Source organism: Chlamydotis macqueenii, chromosome 2 (assembly GCF_036417535.1).
Source record: "Chlamydotis macqueenii isolate bChlMac1 chromosome 2, bChlMac1.mat, whole genome shotgun sequence".
NCBI classification, from domain to species: Eukaryota; Metazoa; Chordata; class Aves; order Otidiformes; family Otididae; genus Chlamydotis; species Chlamydotis macqueenii.
Window position 1 is genome coordinate 98,657,669 of NC_141557.1, and position 19,060 is coordinate 98,676,728.

Below are 19,060 nucleotides of genomic sequence, written 5' to 3' on the forward strand. Positions count from 1 at the left end.
TGGAAGATGATTACATTAATGTATTTCACTTACTACCGTGCTTTCTGTCGATCTGCTTTCCTTAACAGGAACTGTGGCTTCGAGTGAATTACCTTGTTGATTTCAAGCACCACTTCATGCGTCATTTTCCTTATTCTTTACAAGAAACAGTAAAGCACAGGAAGAAAGATTCTTGCAGAGGGTAAGAATAAAATCAGTGTCGTGTTACAGCTTTTAATTTCGTCAGGTAAATGACACAATGTGAGTTGAATGCTTTATCCAGTATTAAGTTTTTAATGTTGGAAAAGAAAACTTTTTATTGCATATTCCTTGAACACCTGTAGAGAAGTTTTTATAGGAAGGTAGCATTGCCTTGAATCGGGAAGTTTTGCTGCTTGTTTGTAAAAGCTGGTATACGAAGTCTTCTAGATAGCATTTTAATTTCTACTGGAGGCTGTCTGAGAGAAATGGAAGTATTTTGTTGGAAGCTTTATCTGGAACTTGCGCGTTGCTAAATGATTATTTGTGTTATTCTGACTAGTTTCATATTTCTGCATGTTTTCTTGAGTCGACTGCTGAATTACATCAAAACATTTTTTTCACCCATGTCTACTCTTCTGTAGTTGTATTCCAGGGCTGGATAAATACAGCTAGGAGGGAAGATGGAACACATTGTGCCTATCCTGTATGGCAAAACAGTACTGAAGCAGGAGAAGCCAAACACTCTCACATTTCTTCACTATTGAGCTGGCAGAGTGGGTGCACTAATTTTGTTGTGGTACAGGCCAGTAGGAGGTTGTCTCCCATCTCAGCTCCCAGATGTGACTGTATTCATGCAGTCTGTTCTGGAGTCATCCTAGACCTTTGCAGTCCATGTAGAAAACTAGTGTATGTTCAAGGGGTATCAGCTGGTGTCTGTCTTGCTTTCAAGTACTTGCAAACTGTGCCACTGCAGACTGAGCTGTAGTAGTAGAAGAACCTCTTTTTATTCTAAGGGTCTACCATGGTACAGGTGTACTTGAGCCTGAAAGCCTATTTGGTATTTTAACTGTCACATTTTCTCTTTCTGGAAGGACATGTAGATCAGAAGTACAGCATAGCTCTTCATTAAATGCTTTCATTTTGTCTGAATCTCACTCATTAAGTTTGTAAAGCCAGAAGATTATTTTCTTTTCCAGGTTTTGACCTGGACACCCTTCCTTGAAACTGAAAATCTCAGAATTAGTAGTAAGGCAGTGCAACCATCTTTCTTGTCTTACAGATGACATCCATACTTCTGTTGATCCTTCTTTACTCTGTTACTAAGTTTTCCCCCATTATTGCACTTTAAATTAAATATATTGTTAGATATGTACAGGAAAATCAATCTGTGAAACTATTTTTTTTTGTGTTTTTATTTTGACTGTTGCTAAGACTTCTGGAAACTTAGCTTCATGCCATGAAAATAAAAATAGTTGCTTTTATTTTCCTTGCTTACCAATATATTGGGTTAAAGGCCTGGATTTGGAAACCTTGCACGGCATTTCAAGGCTTCCTTCCTTCTCCAGTTTGCAAAATGGTGCAGAAATTTACCAGTGTTACTGGTAGTGCTTGTTCTGAACACGAAAAAGTTATTACCATTTATGTCATGTGTAAGTGATGTCCACAGGTTGAGATTTATTTGCTGGTGTTGTAATCGTTGGCTCTGAGCTGAAGGGTGACTACACTTATGTTAGTGGAGGTTACCGTGCTTTTTGTTTTCACAGCTCTACTTTTTGTTCTGAATGTAGGCATTCGTACTGTGCAGCTTTCTGTAGAAAAATGCTGTGATTTTTTTTTTTAACTTGTATACTGTGAGTGACCAATCAGCAAGTAGAGAAGTTCTAGCATTATGTATCAAGGTGCAATAATAATAATTAATATCCCTTAATTTTGTCTTTGAAACCTCTGTTAGGCAACAGAATGGTCCTGCAGATGGCCTCACCTCCTTGAGGTGGTGAAAAATCATAGAATCATAGAATGGTTAGGGTTGGAAGGGATCTTCAAGGGTCATCTAGTCCAATCCCCCTCCAAGGAACAGGGACATCTTTGACTAGATCAGGTTGCTCAGAGCCTCATCAAACCTGGCCTTGAACGTTTCCAGGGATGGATCATCTACCACCTCTCTGGGCAACCTGTCTCAGTGTTCCACCACCCTCATTGTAAAAAATTTGTTCCTCATATCTAATCTAAATGTGTTTCTGATTCCACATGAGTTTGGAAAAAAGTACGTAAATGGATTTCCCTATGCTGTTCATGGTGCTTTTTGTCATTGTGTAATAATGACAAAGTCCATGTGATTCCTCACAGAACAAGAAACACAGAAGAGACTGAAACTAAGGATTAATTTTTTTAGGCTTCCTTTATTGGTTTCAGTCACCTAAAAGTGCTCCTAGACCACAGTAAAAAAAGTAAAACAGGAGAAACCAGCCATAGAGATACAATTTAGAGCTTTGATTGTTGCTGCCACTATAAATATGAGAAACAAACATTTTCATGACAGATCAAAAGATTTGAAGTATCCAAATGTCAAATATGAAGACTTTTAAAATGCATATTGGATTTAAAACATTAACATTTTTTTTCTACATAGTATAATTTCTACCGAAATAATGTATGTTAAAATATGTTTTTGAAATATCTCTCTTTTCTTCCCCACCCCTTAGCAACAGGTATTGTACGACGTCCTCAAACAGTGTAGACCGTCTCTTATTGAACTTAACCTTGTGTGACATAATGGTTTCGCTAGCAAGCACTTCCACACTTCAGACCGATTCTGGTTGGCTGGACATGATAAGGAAATTTGTGACAGATACTCTTCAGGATGGCAGCAAGCTGAATAGCAAGCAGGTGAACAGATTGCTTGGTGTGACTTGGAGACTAATGCAGATACAGCAAAACAAAGGTAAGATACGAGTAGTTTCTGAGAAGCAAAATTATGTACTGACAAGGAGCTTGAGTTAATCTAGCACTTCATCTCTTCATCTTATATCCTCAGTTGTTACATCATAATTTATTTTGTCTCTAGAGGTAAATTGAATTTCATGGTCATATTGCTGCGTGTAGCATTGAAAACTGCTTGATTTCTAGGATCGCTGGTGGATTAATACTTTTGATATGCACAGTATTATGTATTGGTGTACCTTTTTTTTTCTGGTTTTACTTCTTAAAATATTCTTATAAATGGGAAGATGACTTTTCTTGATTGAAGAAAATAATTACTAGGCTGTAGAGGTGCATGATACTTTAATATTCCAATCTGTATTTAAAATTGTTTATGTAGCTGGTAGACTCCCTTGAGTACTGTCAGATGACCATTCTGATTCTGTGATGACATGAAATGCCAAGATAGTTCTGATGGAAGCTGCTGTAGAGTATTTTCCAAGGTGTTTGATTTGAATTCTTTTCCAAGAGAAAACGTATTTCTAGTTGTAATTTGCAGAACCAGTACAGTATTTTGTCCTGGCTTCCCGCCGCCCCTGCCCAAGAACTACTTGGTTATGTTCCAGATGAGACCTTGGTTGCCATATCTGTTAAGTAATTGATGTAGGACTTAATTAAGAAAGGAATTTTTCAGTAAATCTAAAGGTGGCAGGGGTCTGTTGTGTCTTACCTGTCAGGTAGATGTGGCCTCTTGTGGTATGTATTTTCTGTGTAATTAGCAAATGTGATTTGGAGCCAGCTGTTTCAAAGACACGGAGAGCTGATAAGGCTGATGTGTGTGGCAGGGAGAAAGGGATAGTACAGAGAGAACCAAAGGCACTGTGACAGGTTTGAAGGAGCGTAGGTGAGGAGTAAAGATGATTGGTGTGGGGTTACTGCACTAGGGGAAGAGGAAGTGGAAGATAGCTGTGGAAAGCAGGAATTTATTGGTTCTCAGCTACCTCACAACCTGTGCAGTGCCTTGTCTTCAAGAAGTTCTGAAGTTTCACTTGCATGTTGTCTCTGTTCTTTTGTGTGGCTCTTCCACAAATTAAACAAGATGATGTTGTTTCAATGGTTTAGAAGTCTATCCAGTAGTTGTTTTAAAACGTTTTGGTACTTCTCTGTGGGGTTAAATATAGATAGTTGTTGATACAGATTATAGCTCTTCTGTGTATGTGTGTACGTGTAAAATCAGAAGATTAAGAAGCACTACTTCAGATTTTTCTATGTTTTCTTTCTAGTGGCAACAGAACCCTTGATAAAAGCAGTTTATACACTATACCAGCAAAGGAATCTCCTCTTTCCGGTTCGTACATTGCTTTTGAAATTTTTTAGCCGAGTTTACCAAAAAGAAGATTTGAGGACTCAAAGAATAAGGTAAAAATTATTTGCATGTTCTTTTTCATTTCAACATATTGTATTTATTTCAGAAGTTAGAATACTGAGTTTCTATGTAGATATTATAAAACTGCATTCTGAATCTGTTTTGGCACTGTGTCACTGAAATTTGAAAGTTTAGGTTCTCTGTGAGATTGAGATGTGTATTAGCTTAGTTGTCTTTTTTCTTAGTGTAAGTACTAGATAGATCTTAATGATTTAAAATTTAACTGGAGAGAGTCTGCTTATACAGTTCCTCAGAAGTATACTGCTGCAAGCTCATTGTTACTGGCAGTGTGGTAGGCAGTAGGTGTGTCAAGATTGTGCAGCTGTAGCCATGGAGCATTTCCATTACTTCAGCCTGTGGTCCTGGACTTGTGACTTAGTGGCTTTGGTGGTTCTGGTAGTTCTTGTCTTGCCTTTTGTGCTTATTTTCTTTAAGAAATCTTATTGTGTTGTTCTGGGTGCATGGTTCTAAAGAGACTGTCCTTTTGGGTTCCCAGTTTCACTATTAGATATCTGACTTGCTTCAAATTTATCTTAGCCTAGGGAAGAGCTTGTCCACATTTTTTTTTTTCTGTTTCCTGACCAGTTTTTAGGGGTGTTTATGGTAAACAGCACTTACAGAGAATTGGAAAAAAAGGAATTGATAAGCAAATTGGTTTAATTCCTGTTTTTCTGATGAGCAGGTTACAAATAGCAATTCCTAAATGTCAGGCTGAGTTATTTTTTTCATAGGATGTGAAAATAGCAAAAGCTTCTTAACCGTCACACTATAGGATAAGGGAAAAACTAGATCTGAAGTTAGGATGAATTCAGGTTGTCCTTCAATATATATAGTAACTTGTCGCATTTTTCAATAAAGATTATTATGATTTGTGTCAAACACAAGGGATGGTCAGGAGTCCTCAGATACAGAAATAACAGTGCTGTGAACAAAAATTGAGTTGAATGTGTCAAATGAATGCAAAAGAGGAGAATTAGGTAAATGTTATTCCAGAGACTTGAGAGAGCTGGTGTGTGCAAGTGCAGATAGTAAGAACATTGACTTATCACCTTTAAAGGCAGGTGATACAATCTGGATTTGGTATAAAAGATGGCATCTCACTTGAAGGACAGGAGTGTGTACAATGGGATACAGTACACAGGTGACAACAGTGGGAGTGGAAAACTGGAGAAAGTCTGCTTATACAGTTCCTTAGAGCTCCCTTGAAGCTGAGCTTCATGTTATCACTAACGACTGGCACACAAAGCAGGAGCACACCAATAGAAACTTTCTGGTGATATATAGGTCAGAAGTGTTACCTGAACAGAGGAAATGATAAATGAACCAGAAGAATTGGGTTACATGAGGGAATGGTAGAAGAGAGAAGAGGTGTATTTGTACAAAAAATGTCAGTGCACTTAGCAAGTAATAGCAATTTTTAAAATGTGAAATTCAGTTAGGCAGTTGCAAACAATAATCCTGCGATTTATCTTTGTCCTTCTGTGTTGCCTGTGTACTAAAGTTGTTGGAGAAAAAAACAAGTGTAATTTTTAGAGATACTAAGCTGTAGCAGAAGATACATGGCAGTTTTATAGTCTTTGAACAAGATCATTTGATACCTCATTCAGTTGACTTTATTTGTAGTTACTTATGCTCAAGAAAGTGCAAATTGCAAGAGCTTCAGGGGCAACCTAAGCTATGGATTCCTTCCACTCATGTTTGAATTGGCCAAAACACCTCAGTTGTGCTTGCTTGAGGCTCTGGGTAGAGTCAGTAGAAAGCTAGACATTCCAGCAGGACAAGCAACATCTTCTGTAAAAAGCCTCTTTAAATTGAGCAAGTGAAGAATCAGATCATCTGAATGTAGTTAAGTCCATGGACCAGATAGGTATGCAGGGATGTACCTGAGGGTCCTGAGAAGTAGTCTTGTGAAAGTGAGGCCATTGTCTGTCATGCATGAAAAGCCATGGTGTCTGCAGGAGGTTCTGTATGACTGGAAAAACACTGCTGTTAACCCATCTTGAAGAGAATCGGAGGAATTCTAGGCTGATGAGCCTCGGCTTGGTCCCTGGAAGGATCATGCAGCCCTTTGCTTGGAATTAATATGTGAACACGCAAAGGACAAGCAGGTAACCAGGAACAAGCTGACATATATAAGAGCAAATCATGCTTTACCAACATGATAGCCTTCTCTGACGAGTGACAAATGGCTGCATGGCCAAAGGGAGGGTGTCTGACACAATACAGTTAGTTAATACAGTTGTTTGAGTCTATGTTCTACCAGTTCTAGTTTTTCAGTCTACTTTGAGGTAGCTGAATTGACAAGCAAGACATCAGCAAAGGTAGAATTGACTTTGAAAGTCTAGCGTAAAGAGTGGTAGGTTGATTGGGGGGTTCAGTGGTATCGAGGGTGTAGTAGTCTCATGGCTTTCTAGCCTGACTTGGGGCTCATTAGATATAAAGTGATAAAACTGACGGTAAATGGAAATGTTGCTTTGCCAGCAGTCAGTTCACACAAGTACTTTCTGAAAGAGTTGAAAGTAGGCAGTGCAAAACCTGTGGATCAAGTAAATACTTCTGGTGTAACTGTGGTAGCACACCAGTGTGCTCAGATCTGGTGAAATATTCTTAGCAAATCACAGTATTGCGGTTCACTGTCGTATTTAATTGTCCCTGACATTAAAGCAGTTCAGTCAAGGCTGGAAAGAGTAGGTTTGTGGGTTTTTTGTTGTTTTGTTGTGGATTTTTTTTTTTCCCGCAACTAATTTTCCCTCTTTCTTTTAGAAGTCGAAGTAAAGTTTTATCTCGTTGGTTGGCTGGCTTACCTCAGCAGCTTGCTCTGCTTGGCTTGAGAAACCCTGAGCTTTCCAATCAGCTGATTGATATCATTCATTCTGCTGCTTCTCGTTCAAACAAGGAATTATTGCAAAGTTTACAAGCCACAGCCGCTCGAATATATGGTAAGACTTTTACATTACAGTGCGCTGAGTTTCGTCCATCACTTGGCAGGGAAGTTGCAATACGTGGGAAACACTGGTGTTTCCTAGGTGAATGTAAAGCCTATGCGTGTGGGGCCGGGGTGGAGATTGGTTCAGTCCCTTATAATAAAGGTTAAAATGCACTAAAGGCTAGCAAAAAGATTAGAACCTTTAGTTCAAGTTAGGAGGGCTTTAATCTGATAGACCAGAAGCTTCAGTTTTTGTGCAATCTGTTTCTGGTGGTAATTCCTTCTCCTTTTTTTGTCTCTTCCGTCATTTCATTGTTAGTTATATTGTCCTCAATATCACTTCATCCCACTTCAGCAAGTGCTGTGGGCTCTGAACTAAGTAAGAGAAAAGAGTGGGGGTCCGCGAAAGATTGTCGGGGTGCGGAACTGTTGGGCAGCGCCGGCGTTTCCGCAGCGGGTGTGAGCGGGAGGGGCCGGCCCGCGCGTTGATGCCCGGTTGTCCGTCGGTGTGCCGGCAGATCCGCTGGAGGGCACGCTGGTGCTGCTGCCGGCCGAGGCCCAGCGGCGCCTGGTGCAGCTGGTGTACTTCCTGCCCGGCCTGCCCGCCAGCCTCCTCGCCTGCCTCAGCCGCTGCTGCATCATGGGCCGGATGTCCTCCGAGCTGGCCGCCACCCTCATCGGGATACTCCACATGAGGTAGGATGCGGAACCTGCGTTCCACTTTGCTGTTTTGTTTGGGTTTGTTGATTTTTTTTTTTTTTTTTTTTTTTTTTTAAGTGAACATTTATTCATGAAGCATGAACTTTGTTACTGGTTTGCACAGAAACATCACTATAATGTGCAAGAATTGGTGTCGTGAAGAAAGTTTCCTTTACTCCTGCGCTTTCTTTCACTTCAGCTCTGTCTTTACACTGACCGATTTTTTCCAGTGCTGGATAACAAAATTGTATCAGTTACCTGTAAGGCTACATGGTATGGAGCACCCCCTACCCAGAATCTTATCACCAGTGGTTTTTGTTCTGCCACTGATTGCTTTCCTTGTAAATTGTTTGACCTGACACTGTTTGTAGTGAAAAATAACCCACCAGCGTGTATCCTCATGTTCTGCTTTCTTTCAAGTTTTCAAAGCTCACTTTTCCTATCATTACCACACTTGCCTAGCAACTATGATTTGGCTATTGAAGTGTCTTGTTAGAAGTTATTCACGCTCTTGTTGTTTTTGTCCTGGCTTGAAAGAGGGTAGGTTTGCCTGTGAAGTCAGGGCGAGAGGCTGCTGTTCCACTAAAGTGAGTGTAAGACTTGCTGGGGTTTCACACGGATGTTTTGCTTTCATGCTTTTGGAAAAAATATACTTATTTTTCTCCATTGCTCAGTATTGTTGAACCTTGGATAAATAGGCAGGAATTAAGCTTATATGAATTATGCCTGAAGGGATTGTTTTCATAATGCTTTTTGAAACTTAAATGTTTTTTTAATTAAGATATGACACAACACAATAAACTGTCCAATACAGACCTGTTTGTATTAGCTGTTTAACATATAAATAAGGTGACTAACATTAAAGTGATGGAGATGAAATTTATAGTGTCCTATATAGAATGGGTTACTGCTATGAAAAGGAAATTCTGTCTAGTTTTGGGAAGGTGGACCTCAAATTTAACTTGTAAAAAAGAAAAGTTCTCTGCCATATACTGGAAATGCGGTGGCAAACCATAACTGTTCAAAGACAATAATTGTGAGAACTAAAGTCAGTAATAAGTACCAAGGTGCTTATTTTGTTGTTAGCTCTTTCCAGATTTTCAGTGTGGGAGATTTTTATAGTAATTGTATAACTGTCTTCTAAGGATTATCAGAAAGCTACAGGTGAGTGTGGGCATTTGATGCTTTTGGCAGAAGATGCAAGAGGTAGCCGGAGGGCAGTGTTCTTACAAAAATAGGTTACATCGTAACAACAGAAGGAGCAACTTCTCATTTTTCAGTGGTGCAAAGGAAGTGTTCTGATTTTAATTTACGGCATTTGGAACATGTTTTAAACTAAGTTGGATTCAGAGATAGTGGATTACCTACCCAACAACTCAATCTGAAATAACTAAGTGAAAGAAAAGTACTGATTTAATTATACTAGTGTAGTTTCTTGTATTGATAAGTCCTAACGGGCCTTTGTGAAAACTTGCAAGTTCTGATGAAATTTGGAAAAGAGAGATTACTCTTGTTTGAGCATGGTTTTTCTTTAATAAGGCTGTTCCCACTTCATTGAGAGGAATCAGTATTAAAAACAGGAACTTAAGCAGTTTTCTTCAGAAACACATCTGAAAATAGTGCGAGTCCTTGTAAAGATTAAAATGAGTCTTCTAGACAAAGTGAATGCAACAGCATTGAAAATACATTCTCACCTATAGAACCAACTTAAAAACTCATACAAGCTTTAATGGGCTTACCGATGACACATTTTTTTTAGCTGTGGCTCAGCTTCTTAGGTGAAATCTGTTTTGTGAAAGACTTTTTTTTTTTTTTTTTTTTTTTTTTGTCATGACTGTAAACTTTTTTTTTTATCCTTTAAACTTCATTCTAGGAATTTTCTAATTAGAAAATTTAGATGACGTCAGAAATCTTAGTGGCTGCTGAGGGAGATGTCCAAAAAGAAAAAAGTTGCTTTAGCAACTTAAGCATGTGAAGTTAGGGAAATAAGTATCAATTAATATTAACTTCTCAAGACCAGAAGAGTCTAATATATCTTTTTGCTTGGAAAAGAGGTTGCACACTTAAGCAAGCAGTAGCAGGTTTTCTAGATGTGAATCTTAGCTGGGCTTCAGCCTGTCATGGCACACAGGAGACATGAACTAATTTTCTATCGCTTATCAGAAAAACCAAGCTGGATTGTTGTATCCAGCTTTGTGGCTTGCTTTTAGATAATAATGTGGACAAACTGGATTGAGTTTAAAGGAGAGCACACAAAGAATGATAGTCTGTAAATTGTGATAATGGGGAATGACTGACAAATTGGCATTGTTAGGTAAATAAGGCTGGGAAGGAGAGAACTGTGTGTGTAAAAGGCAGTTGAAAAGGAATGGCAGAATGCAGTTTCAGCAGGATTAGAAATATAGAACTTAAATGCCAGAAAAACATTTGGTTTGAGTGCTAGCAAATTTTTCTAAAAGCGGAGATACATACGGGAATAGGCTGTGTTGGAATGGGGTATGAATATACTTCACTGGGGATGCTTAAGATCGGGCTGAACAAAATTGCTTCGTGGATGGCAGAGGTAAAGCCTTGAAGGAAGTAGAGAGACTAGGTAACTTTGGTAATAATTTACAGCTCTTGTGATTCTCAGAGTTAAAATGCAAGTCTTTGAAATGAGTGGTACTATTACAAAACCTATATAATTTCACAGTTCTGTGCCACAGTCTGGTTCGTGGGACACTTTGTGATTATGATAGTTTGGCATAGAAAAACTGTTAGGAATCAGTCCATCGGGAGATGTCATTTATGAGTAAAACCAATGTTGTCAGTAGATGGCACTGTGTTTCTTCCAGTGCATTCGTGTTTTATTTGGTGGGGGGGTAGTTTTTATACATTTGTTTTCTTCTATGCCACCTGCTTATCTGTCATGCTTTAAATAGGCTGCATTCAGGAGCATCAGAGGCTCACTGCTGTATTTGGTAATTGTTCTTAATTTCTTTAAAAGCCTTTATTTCTTTGTTATTCTTGACTGGCAGAGCATGTATGTTTTTACGTACATCTGAGAATGCACATATGTGCCTGTGTGTATTTTCCAGGAAGAGGCTACATTAAGGTGGATTTGATGAGAGTACATATGGATGATAATGAGACTGCTGCATTTATTCCAGGAACAATCATTATAAACTCAAGGAACTCATAGCTTTTCTGTGTGCATGTGTAAACTATAAAAGTAGATAGTAAATGTATCCAGATGGCTTAAACCACAGCCTTGTGATGGTATCAGGTGGTAACATTAAATTATAATTATTGCATGTTAACTTTTAGAAATTTTTGTTGATTAGAAATTAATTTTGAAGACGTTCAATAGTTTCCGCTTCTTATTTTTGCAGTGATGGAATTAATAGCTAGGTGGTTCTGTAGAAGCCCATTAAGTGGGCTCTGCATGCTGAGAGTGAAGATGATGTTGACAGTATTTCCATATATAATAGAAAAGTTTCTGAGCCTGTGAGGGTGATTATCTATACTATTAAATTATTAGGATGGTTTGTCATGCTTTTGGTCTTTATTCACTAAAGCTTTACCAGTTAGCACAGGCCAAGGACCGTTCTGAAAAGAAAGATGAAATGCAGCCACTCCATTTTGGATGCTGGTATGAACATGGCCAGATTTATGCTAATTGATCTCTGTGCCAATGAGCAGACTTTGCTACTGTTTGGGTCACTGGAACAGCTACAGCTGGTGAGTGTCAGGTGAAAATGAGGGACAGGAGGTGTTGTCTTGGCTTAATTTTGCTGCTGTTCTCATCTGGTGCCTGCCTTGTGCTTACTGTGTGGGATCTGAGATGTAAGTAATTTCAATAAATCCAGGCAGGTAGGGTTCTGAGAGTTGGAAGCATGCCAGGGTTTTGCATATAAGTCTTTCTCCCCATTCCTGTTCATACACAAACAGGTGAGGAAAGGTGTAGAGCAACAGGACTGAAAAATCTGTAACGTCATACTGATAGAAATGAGAGGCAATGGCTTCTTTGAAGGAGATGAGTTCTCTAAATCAGCTTTTGATTTAAGCCTTTGAGGAGCTTTTTGGAGACAAATGGAAGGGTGTGGGAAGTATTTTAGAAAGTCTTTGCATCAAATTTGCTGGATTAATTTTTCTGTGGTCCTTAGGTGGTACTACTTTGATATATTGAGGTGGACCATTCATCTTGATGCAGTGTGCCACATTCCTAATAGCATTAACTTCAATACTTTATTTTAAATTTATTATTTATTGGAATAACTGATAAATAATCAGATAGTAGTTCTCTGCTGATTAAAGATGAGTGGTTTAAGTACTGGATGGGGGGTATGTAACGTTTGACATGAGTGGATCTTTGGTTTGAAATTCCAGTCAGCTTCATCTTGACAGTGGGCTTCTGGTGATTCCTTGAGGATGTGTATATGGACAGGTAGACAATTCTCTCCAGAAGCGAAGAAATGTATTAATCATTGGTGGTCTAGTAGGGACTAAGGTCATAAACTTTAGCGGTATTATAGGTAAAGCTGGAAAGATTTTTTTGGTGTAATCCCTCTTCACGTACTTTCTACATTTGTAGGGCAGCTAGGCTACTTCAGAATGGCTTTTAAAGGATTAGTGAGACATATGTTTATTTTTTGAGTACTTTTTCAAGACTGGCTTTGAGGCAAGTCTTTTCATTAAGTATGGAAGTGTATTAAATGTTGTAAACTCGCCTTCTTGTGTGTGGTAGATTATCTTGCTTGTCTGACAAAACAGAGGTCTGCTGTTTATATACCAAAATCTATAGTGTAACAGCTGTAGAGGAACACCATTTTTCACCACTTCTTAGGTTCAGTGTTTTTGTTTGCTACTTCTTGGTGACTTTGCGGTGATTGAATGGCAGATATTCTTGCAAACATGTTTCTCTTTTTCCCTTCCCTTTTGTATAAGGTAGGATACTTAAGATTAATGTGTAATCTTTGTACTTACTGTGATGCATTTTATTCTATGAAATATGGATTAAGAAATGCAGATTATGAGATTGTGATCAAATATATAAACTAGGAAGCTAATTGATGACTTTACAGGAAAAGTTCTGTCTCCTTTTAACATGTCTTGAGGTACAAATAAGGAAAGCCTATTCAGCTTAATTACATAAATGCAATTTATTTATGTGCCTTATGCATAATAGTTATAATTTTTTTTTAAACTCTTTATCTATTGGAACAGTGTGTCTGGAAATTATTTCACTGTAATAGAGAATTGGACAGATAACATTTTAGTGCCTAGATTAAAAAAAAAAAAGGGAGTTAATTTATAGTATTTCTCTCTTGAAGTAGAGTGTCCGTAAATGAGGTCTCCAATGGCTTCAAATAGCCATTTCTTATTCTTGTGGGACTCTTCCCCTGCTGGGGTCTTGCAAAGGGTTGTTGTTTCTGTTGCTGTAGAAAAGGAGAAGGATGAGTACCATATAAATAAAAGCTGAGTGCTCTCTCCCAGCAAGAAATAAATTATGTGGGAGGTCCTAGTTTTCACAGATTTGAGAACTCAGGGGGTAACTTACAACAAGCAGAGTGCAACTGTAAATGGACTCTTTCCTTAAGAGGTAGTGCCTTTAAAATATTCTGTTACTTTCCAGACAGTAATGAGGGAGCTCAGCTGGCTCTCATCAAGCAGCCAGACTTAATTCCTGTTGGTTCCTACTATTCGTGGGAATTTGGTGTTTAGAAAGAACTGGAATGGTCATTTTAATGTCTCATTGGTGGTATAAGATGTAAAATTCTGTGTCTCCAGGTATATTACCCAGAGATGTTTTAGGATCATAATAGAGTTTAAAGTTTTCTGTAGGTACTTCATTTGTAAGTAAATACTTTTACTTTGTCATCCTAGCTACGTGATTTGCAACCTTTGACAGTATAGCTTGAGGAGGCACATTGAAGATGCAAAACATGGCTAACGAAGAGCCTATATACTACTTCATTAAAGACTTGAATGCATTATTATAGACAAGAGAAAGAAAAACATTATATTCCCAAAAAGTATTTGCAAGCTGGAGAAGAACCTATTGTGACCCATTATTGTGACTAACAACATGGATAGAGCAATTAAATATGGTAATTCTCATACAAATGAAGTGTAGAAAAGATTTCAGAAGTTTGTTTTTGTTTTTTTTTTAAGGAACACATAAATAAAATCAAAGTTTTACCAGAATCAGTTAAGTTTTTATTTAAAGAAAAAAAAAAGGAGAAAAAACATTTTCAATTCGTTACAAATGGTACCATGGAAAGTCAACTCAATACACCTTGCAGAATTAAGTCGAAAGCATACATGTATAGGAAGGTGTAGTAATTATGAATGGGTTGCTAAGAAAAATGTAAAAATAGTAGGATCTGTCAAGTGCTTTTTCTGGTTGTATTTTCACATCCCTCAATTTAGAAACAAAAAATTAAGGAGGAAAGTATTAAAAGGGTAATGAAAACGCTGAAGGCACTATTGAATATACTCTAAAAGAAGAGTGTGTTTTCAGAATGCTTGCATTTCCCTGACTGGGTGCTCCTGAGGATGAAGGGTAAGAGATTGATCTGTTTTCCTTGCTGCAAGGTCAGAAAGGTTCCATAGTTCTTGAGAACTGGATCCTGGAGTGGGTTACGCTGAATTCCTTCATCCGCATCTGGTCAGCAAATTTCCTTTTCCTTGGTCACTGTTATGTAAAGGTCTAGGACTTGAGGGAGAAGGCTAAGCTTGTGTTTAGGGACGCAGCCCTTTACATTTGTCCCCAGGTGGTTGCTTGTAGTTTCATATTCCTAACCAAGGGGAGAAGAATTATGTTGCTGCACTTACAATTGCACTAGTCAGTAAATGCCTTTTGCTCATTAGTGAATGTTTCTTCCGATTTGTGCTCTCGTTTATAATGTGTAAGCAATTCTTTTCTTCAGACAACCTTTGCAACCATGGAGCAAATGAGTAGCTGACAGGCTTACTTTTAACAATGCATAGCTCAAATTGTTGTTTTCTTAAAATAGGGTTCATATTTTTTCCCCAAATCCCTGGTAATTCCTTGCAGATGTTTGTTGTATTTTGCCACAGCTTGAAAAGAAAACATTTGATCCTTTAAAAGAGATAATGAGAGTTAAAGCAAAAAAACTCACGCTAACAAACTGTTGCCTACATATGGTAACCTGTTAGAGGAAAAGTAAGATTAAAACTCTTCTCTTGCTCTCAGAGTTTATGTTCAGGACCTGTGCTACCTGGAGCTAAGTTGGTGTGAATGATCAGATGGCTACAGGGTTGGAGAAGTATTCAAAGATACAATTATTTATTTTTTTTAAACAATTTTAGCTTCAATTTGTTGACGGTCTTGGTTCACTGTCTCTTCAAGAACTGGTATGCCAGTTGAGAGTGCTGATCCTCGTTAACAGTGTAACACAAAACTGATTTGATTAAGTTAATGCAGGAACCTGAGTTATACTTTGTTGCAGCTGCATTTCAATTTGACAGAAATTATTTTTCATTAAAGCTAAACAGGAATAAACTATGCCAAAGCTGAGATAAATATTGGCATAGGGCTTTTTAGTATTTTAAAATAACATATTTTACAGTAGTGCAAGTACATGTGTGCACTGGGGGAAAACGTTTTATATTTTTCTTCCATAAAGGTACAACAGTCCTAGTATGGTACTTGCATGTGGTTTTGCTCCTTCCAGTATAAGTGTTGTTTATACACACACAGTTCCTGAGAATGAGAACATGGGAGCATTTGGAATGTGTTGTAACATACTCACCAAGCTCTCCAGAATAGCCAATTTCGTAATTGTTCCATTACCTCATATTTAAGAGGTGTTTTTATATGTAACCACAAATTTAAATGGTTGTCAGACAGCACTGCTATTAGTCGTGCAGCTAGGTGTCTGTGTAAAACGTGAGGTGTTCATAACAATCCTATGGCTAGGAGGCTGGCTAGGAGACATATCTGTACGGTGTTGTCCTAGCATGGTTTTATTCAGCAGAGCGGTGTTTCTGGACTCAGGCAGTGACTCCTGAGCAGCGTGCTGAAGAATTTGAATGGAGTCCTCTTGGCTCTAGAGAAGGATGCGGCAGTATTGCTGTGGAAGTCCCCTGCTCCTCATGAGTACTGAGCAGTAGCTGAACAGTTTTTTCTTGACAGATAAACTCCCTGGGCTGATATTAGACTCGCTATGTTGAGAGGTCATAGGTGGCATAGGTCATAAAAATACAAAGCTGACATAAAGAGGGAACTTTTTCTTTACTCCCTTTTTGTGGATTATCTGTAAAGGCTTTTTCTCAACACAGTGGTTGATCACAGTGAAAGATTCCCAAGAAGTAAGGGGTATTATCCTGTACATCTGTGGTCCTGGGTAGTGTGGGAGAACTCAGCCCCTGTTCCATGCAGTGGAAACAACTTCTTTATGATCCTTGATTGCAGTGTCATTATTCTGGTTGTTGTGGAAGAACTACTTTACTCAGCCTCTTTAATTTTCAAGGCCTTAACTAAACTAAACTAAAGCTACAGAACATGCATCTGGAAGGTGGTGGTTTGTCACCTTCAGGCTGTAGGGAGATGAACTGACTGAATAGCTTTGTCAAGAAAAAAAAAAGGCAGGGCAGACTTGATTAGCTGTGTGCTGCTGTACTAGGTACATTGGTATACTGAATAATGTGAATGTTGTTAGTGGACATTGTCATCTCTCTTTCTGAGTTGTTCCTGCGTAGGCTGTACAACCCAGTGCCAGCACAGATTTTGGGAACCTCTAGTGATGTCTGTCTTCCACTGTATGAACTGATGTGTCAGTTCTACCTGTCATTTCCTGCCTTTAAACCAGTTATCTTTTGATATAAGGATCTTTGTTCCTACACTGTGGCTGCTTAGTTTTCTGGAATTCTTTTTTGTAGTTATTGTAGGATCTTCCATATTCATGTGCACCTACTCCTTAAGAAGATTTCTAAGAGATATGTAAGGCAAAAATTATTTTTTTCGGAAACTTTTGTCTGTTCCCAAGCACAACATAGGTATTCATGTGTCAGATAATTTTATCCATTATATACTGTGTATTAATTTGCCTAGTGCAGGCATTAAAGTTACAGACCTTAGTTATGTGGAATTTATTTTTAAAAACAAAACCAAAAACATTACCGCATTTGCCACTCCACAGCCTATATAGGTGTTTGGGACGTTCTCAGATGGCAGGTTGCTCACGGCTGCTAGTTGTTCAGTGCATCCTTGCCTTTCCTTGGAGCTCCTTTGCATGATGAGTGCCATCTCATCCTGGTAATTCCCTTCTGTTTTCTTGGGTTGCATATTATGTTGTGTGGCTGCTTGAAGAACAGGTCTTCTTGAAGAGTCATTCTGGGATGGGAACCAGCACAGTTTCTTCTCTGATGATCAGAGATGGGCAGAATTCCTGTAGCTTCTGTCCTATGGCCTTATCTTGCCTGAGTGCTGTTCTTATGCGCAGGTTGTCTGCTGGGTGCACAGAATCTTGGGAAGTTTTCTGCTCCTGATGTGTTTGAAAGACACTTTATTAGTAGTACCTCAGTGGTTAAAGCACTTGCTGAGGATGCAGAAAATCCGAGTTCACTGCCTTCATCTGAAGGGGAGGTTGATTTCCTATTCTAACACAGTGACTTACTCATTGAACTATTTTGAGGAGGTGTACTTAATTTAATAATATATAAATAAATTGTATTAATTTTATTAGATTTTCACTGAGTTGCAGCCTGGAATGCAGTTGGGTTTTTATCAGGAAATGAATGAATCAGCTGGTGGCTATGCCTATGAATATTTACATGTTCTTTGTGGAACAGAAGTATCAGTGGAAGAAATAGAGAGGAAACTCCTCTTAGAATTGTTTTATAACCTAGAATTAAAGAAACAGTTGTGGGAGGCCTTGGTTTAAATCTGTGATCAATGACTGATAAAATAAATTTAAAATGGGATGACCTACCACAATCTAAGTTAAGTTAGGTTTCTCGGGCTATTCTATTGCAAATGTTTAAATAATTCTGGAAAGCTTCAGGAACACCTTGCACTAGAATATTCTCTATTATTGCAGTGGAAGCACTTTATTGGAAGGTGAAAGAATTGGATTTTTAGTTTCCTTGAACAGAAAACCTAGACCCTTGATCTTGTACTTCTTGAGTTATGTAATGCTCACATTTATGAAGAAAGGGGTGGTAGTACCAGTGCCTTAGAAGAATTGTGAATCTTGCATTTGCTTTTTCTTGTTTGACTTTAAAAATACTTGAAGACTCAACTCAGGAGTTTTTGAGATTCGTTACATTTTTTTTCAATTTTATTGCTGAAGAACAACAACAAGAAAAAATTTTTAAACCCAACCCAGATTCTAAGCAAAACTTGCTGTGCTTCATAGATGCGTTGAGTTGGAGTTTGAACAGTGTATTTTACAGAAGGACAAATGAAAGGATAATTTCTAAAGTGACTGCAGCAAGGTTCATCAGAGTTCTTCTACCAGAGACCTCTAAATTACCCAAAGGCTCCTTATGACTGCATAAATCAAAACCAACACCCTAAACCTGCACCAGAAATCAATTGGTAGCTAGTTTAGGTCAGGAAGCACAAAGATAATAGCCTGTAGTTGAGAAATAACCACTTGTGCACAAACTGCAGTTGTTTTGTTTTGCAACTGTGGTATAGACCAACCTGAAAATAACAGTGTGAACAAAAGCAGTGAGATCCGTCTGGAGTTAAAAGAAAAGTTAGCAGTGAGTGATAAAAGGAATGCATTGCACAGTTGCTGTGACTGAGAAATATTTGCTATGGTAATGGCAAGAGAAGCAGTGATTTTTAAGTTAATTAGATTCAGCTTTGCTTTTAATTCCGTTTGGTGTATAGAGCAGGTTACCTAAAGGTGCAATTCTAAGCCTCAGTAGAGAGGTTCTCATGGAGAGCAGGTAACCTTATGGAAATTACAACATGTAATTCATCAGAGTTAATGTGGGTTTGGACTAGCTGACTGGAGAGGTCTCACTCATATGCAATTTGGTAGCAGGTTCCCATTGTCAGTAAAAATTTATTCAAAAAAGAGAGGTTGTAATACACTTATTACCTCTCTTTCACATATAAATCTGATTTTTTAAAGTTAAATGTCTAACATGTAATTCAGAAGCATCTTGAA

The 19,060-nt window shown here is 38.2% G+C and overlaps 1 protein-coding gene across 3 annotated transcripts in view; it reads left to right on the plus strand.

Annotated features, from left to right (window-relative positions):
- TEX10 (testis expressed 10) overlaps nucleotides 1–19,060 on the plus strand; it is a 52,939-nt gene that overhangs the window by 13,238 nt on the left and 20,641 nt on the right. For all 3 annotated transcript variants that reach the window (XM_086740503.1, XM_086740505.1, XM_086740504.1), the window contains 5 exons: nucleotides 69–181; nucleotides 2,664–2,902; nucleotides 4,164–4,299; nucleotides 7,070–7,245; nucleotides 7,751–7,928. In XM_086740503.1, coding sequence (XP_086596629.1) covers nucleotides 69–181; nucleotides 2,664–2,902; nucleotides 4,164–4,299; nucleotides 7,070–7,245; nucleotides 7,751–7,928 — 842 coding nt within the window. The remainder of the gene's footprint in view (nucleotides 1–68; nucleotides 182–2,663; nucleotides 2,903–4,163; nucleotides 4,300–7,069; nucleotides 7,246–7,750; nucleotides 7,929–19,060) is intronic.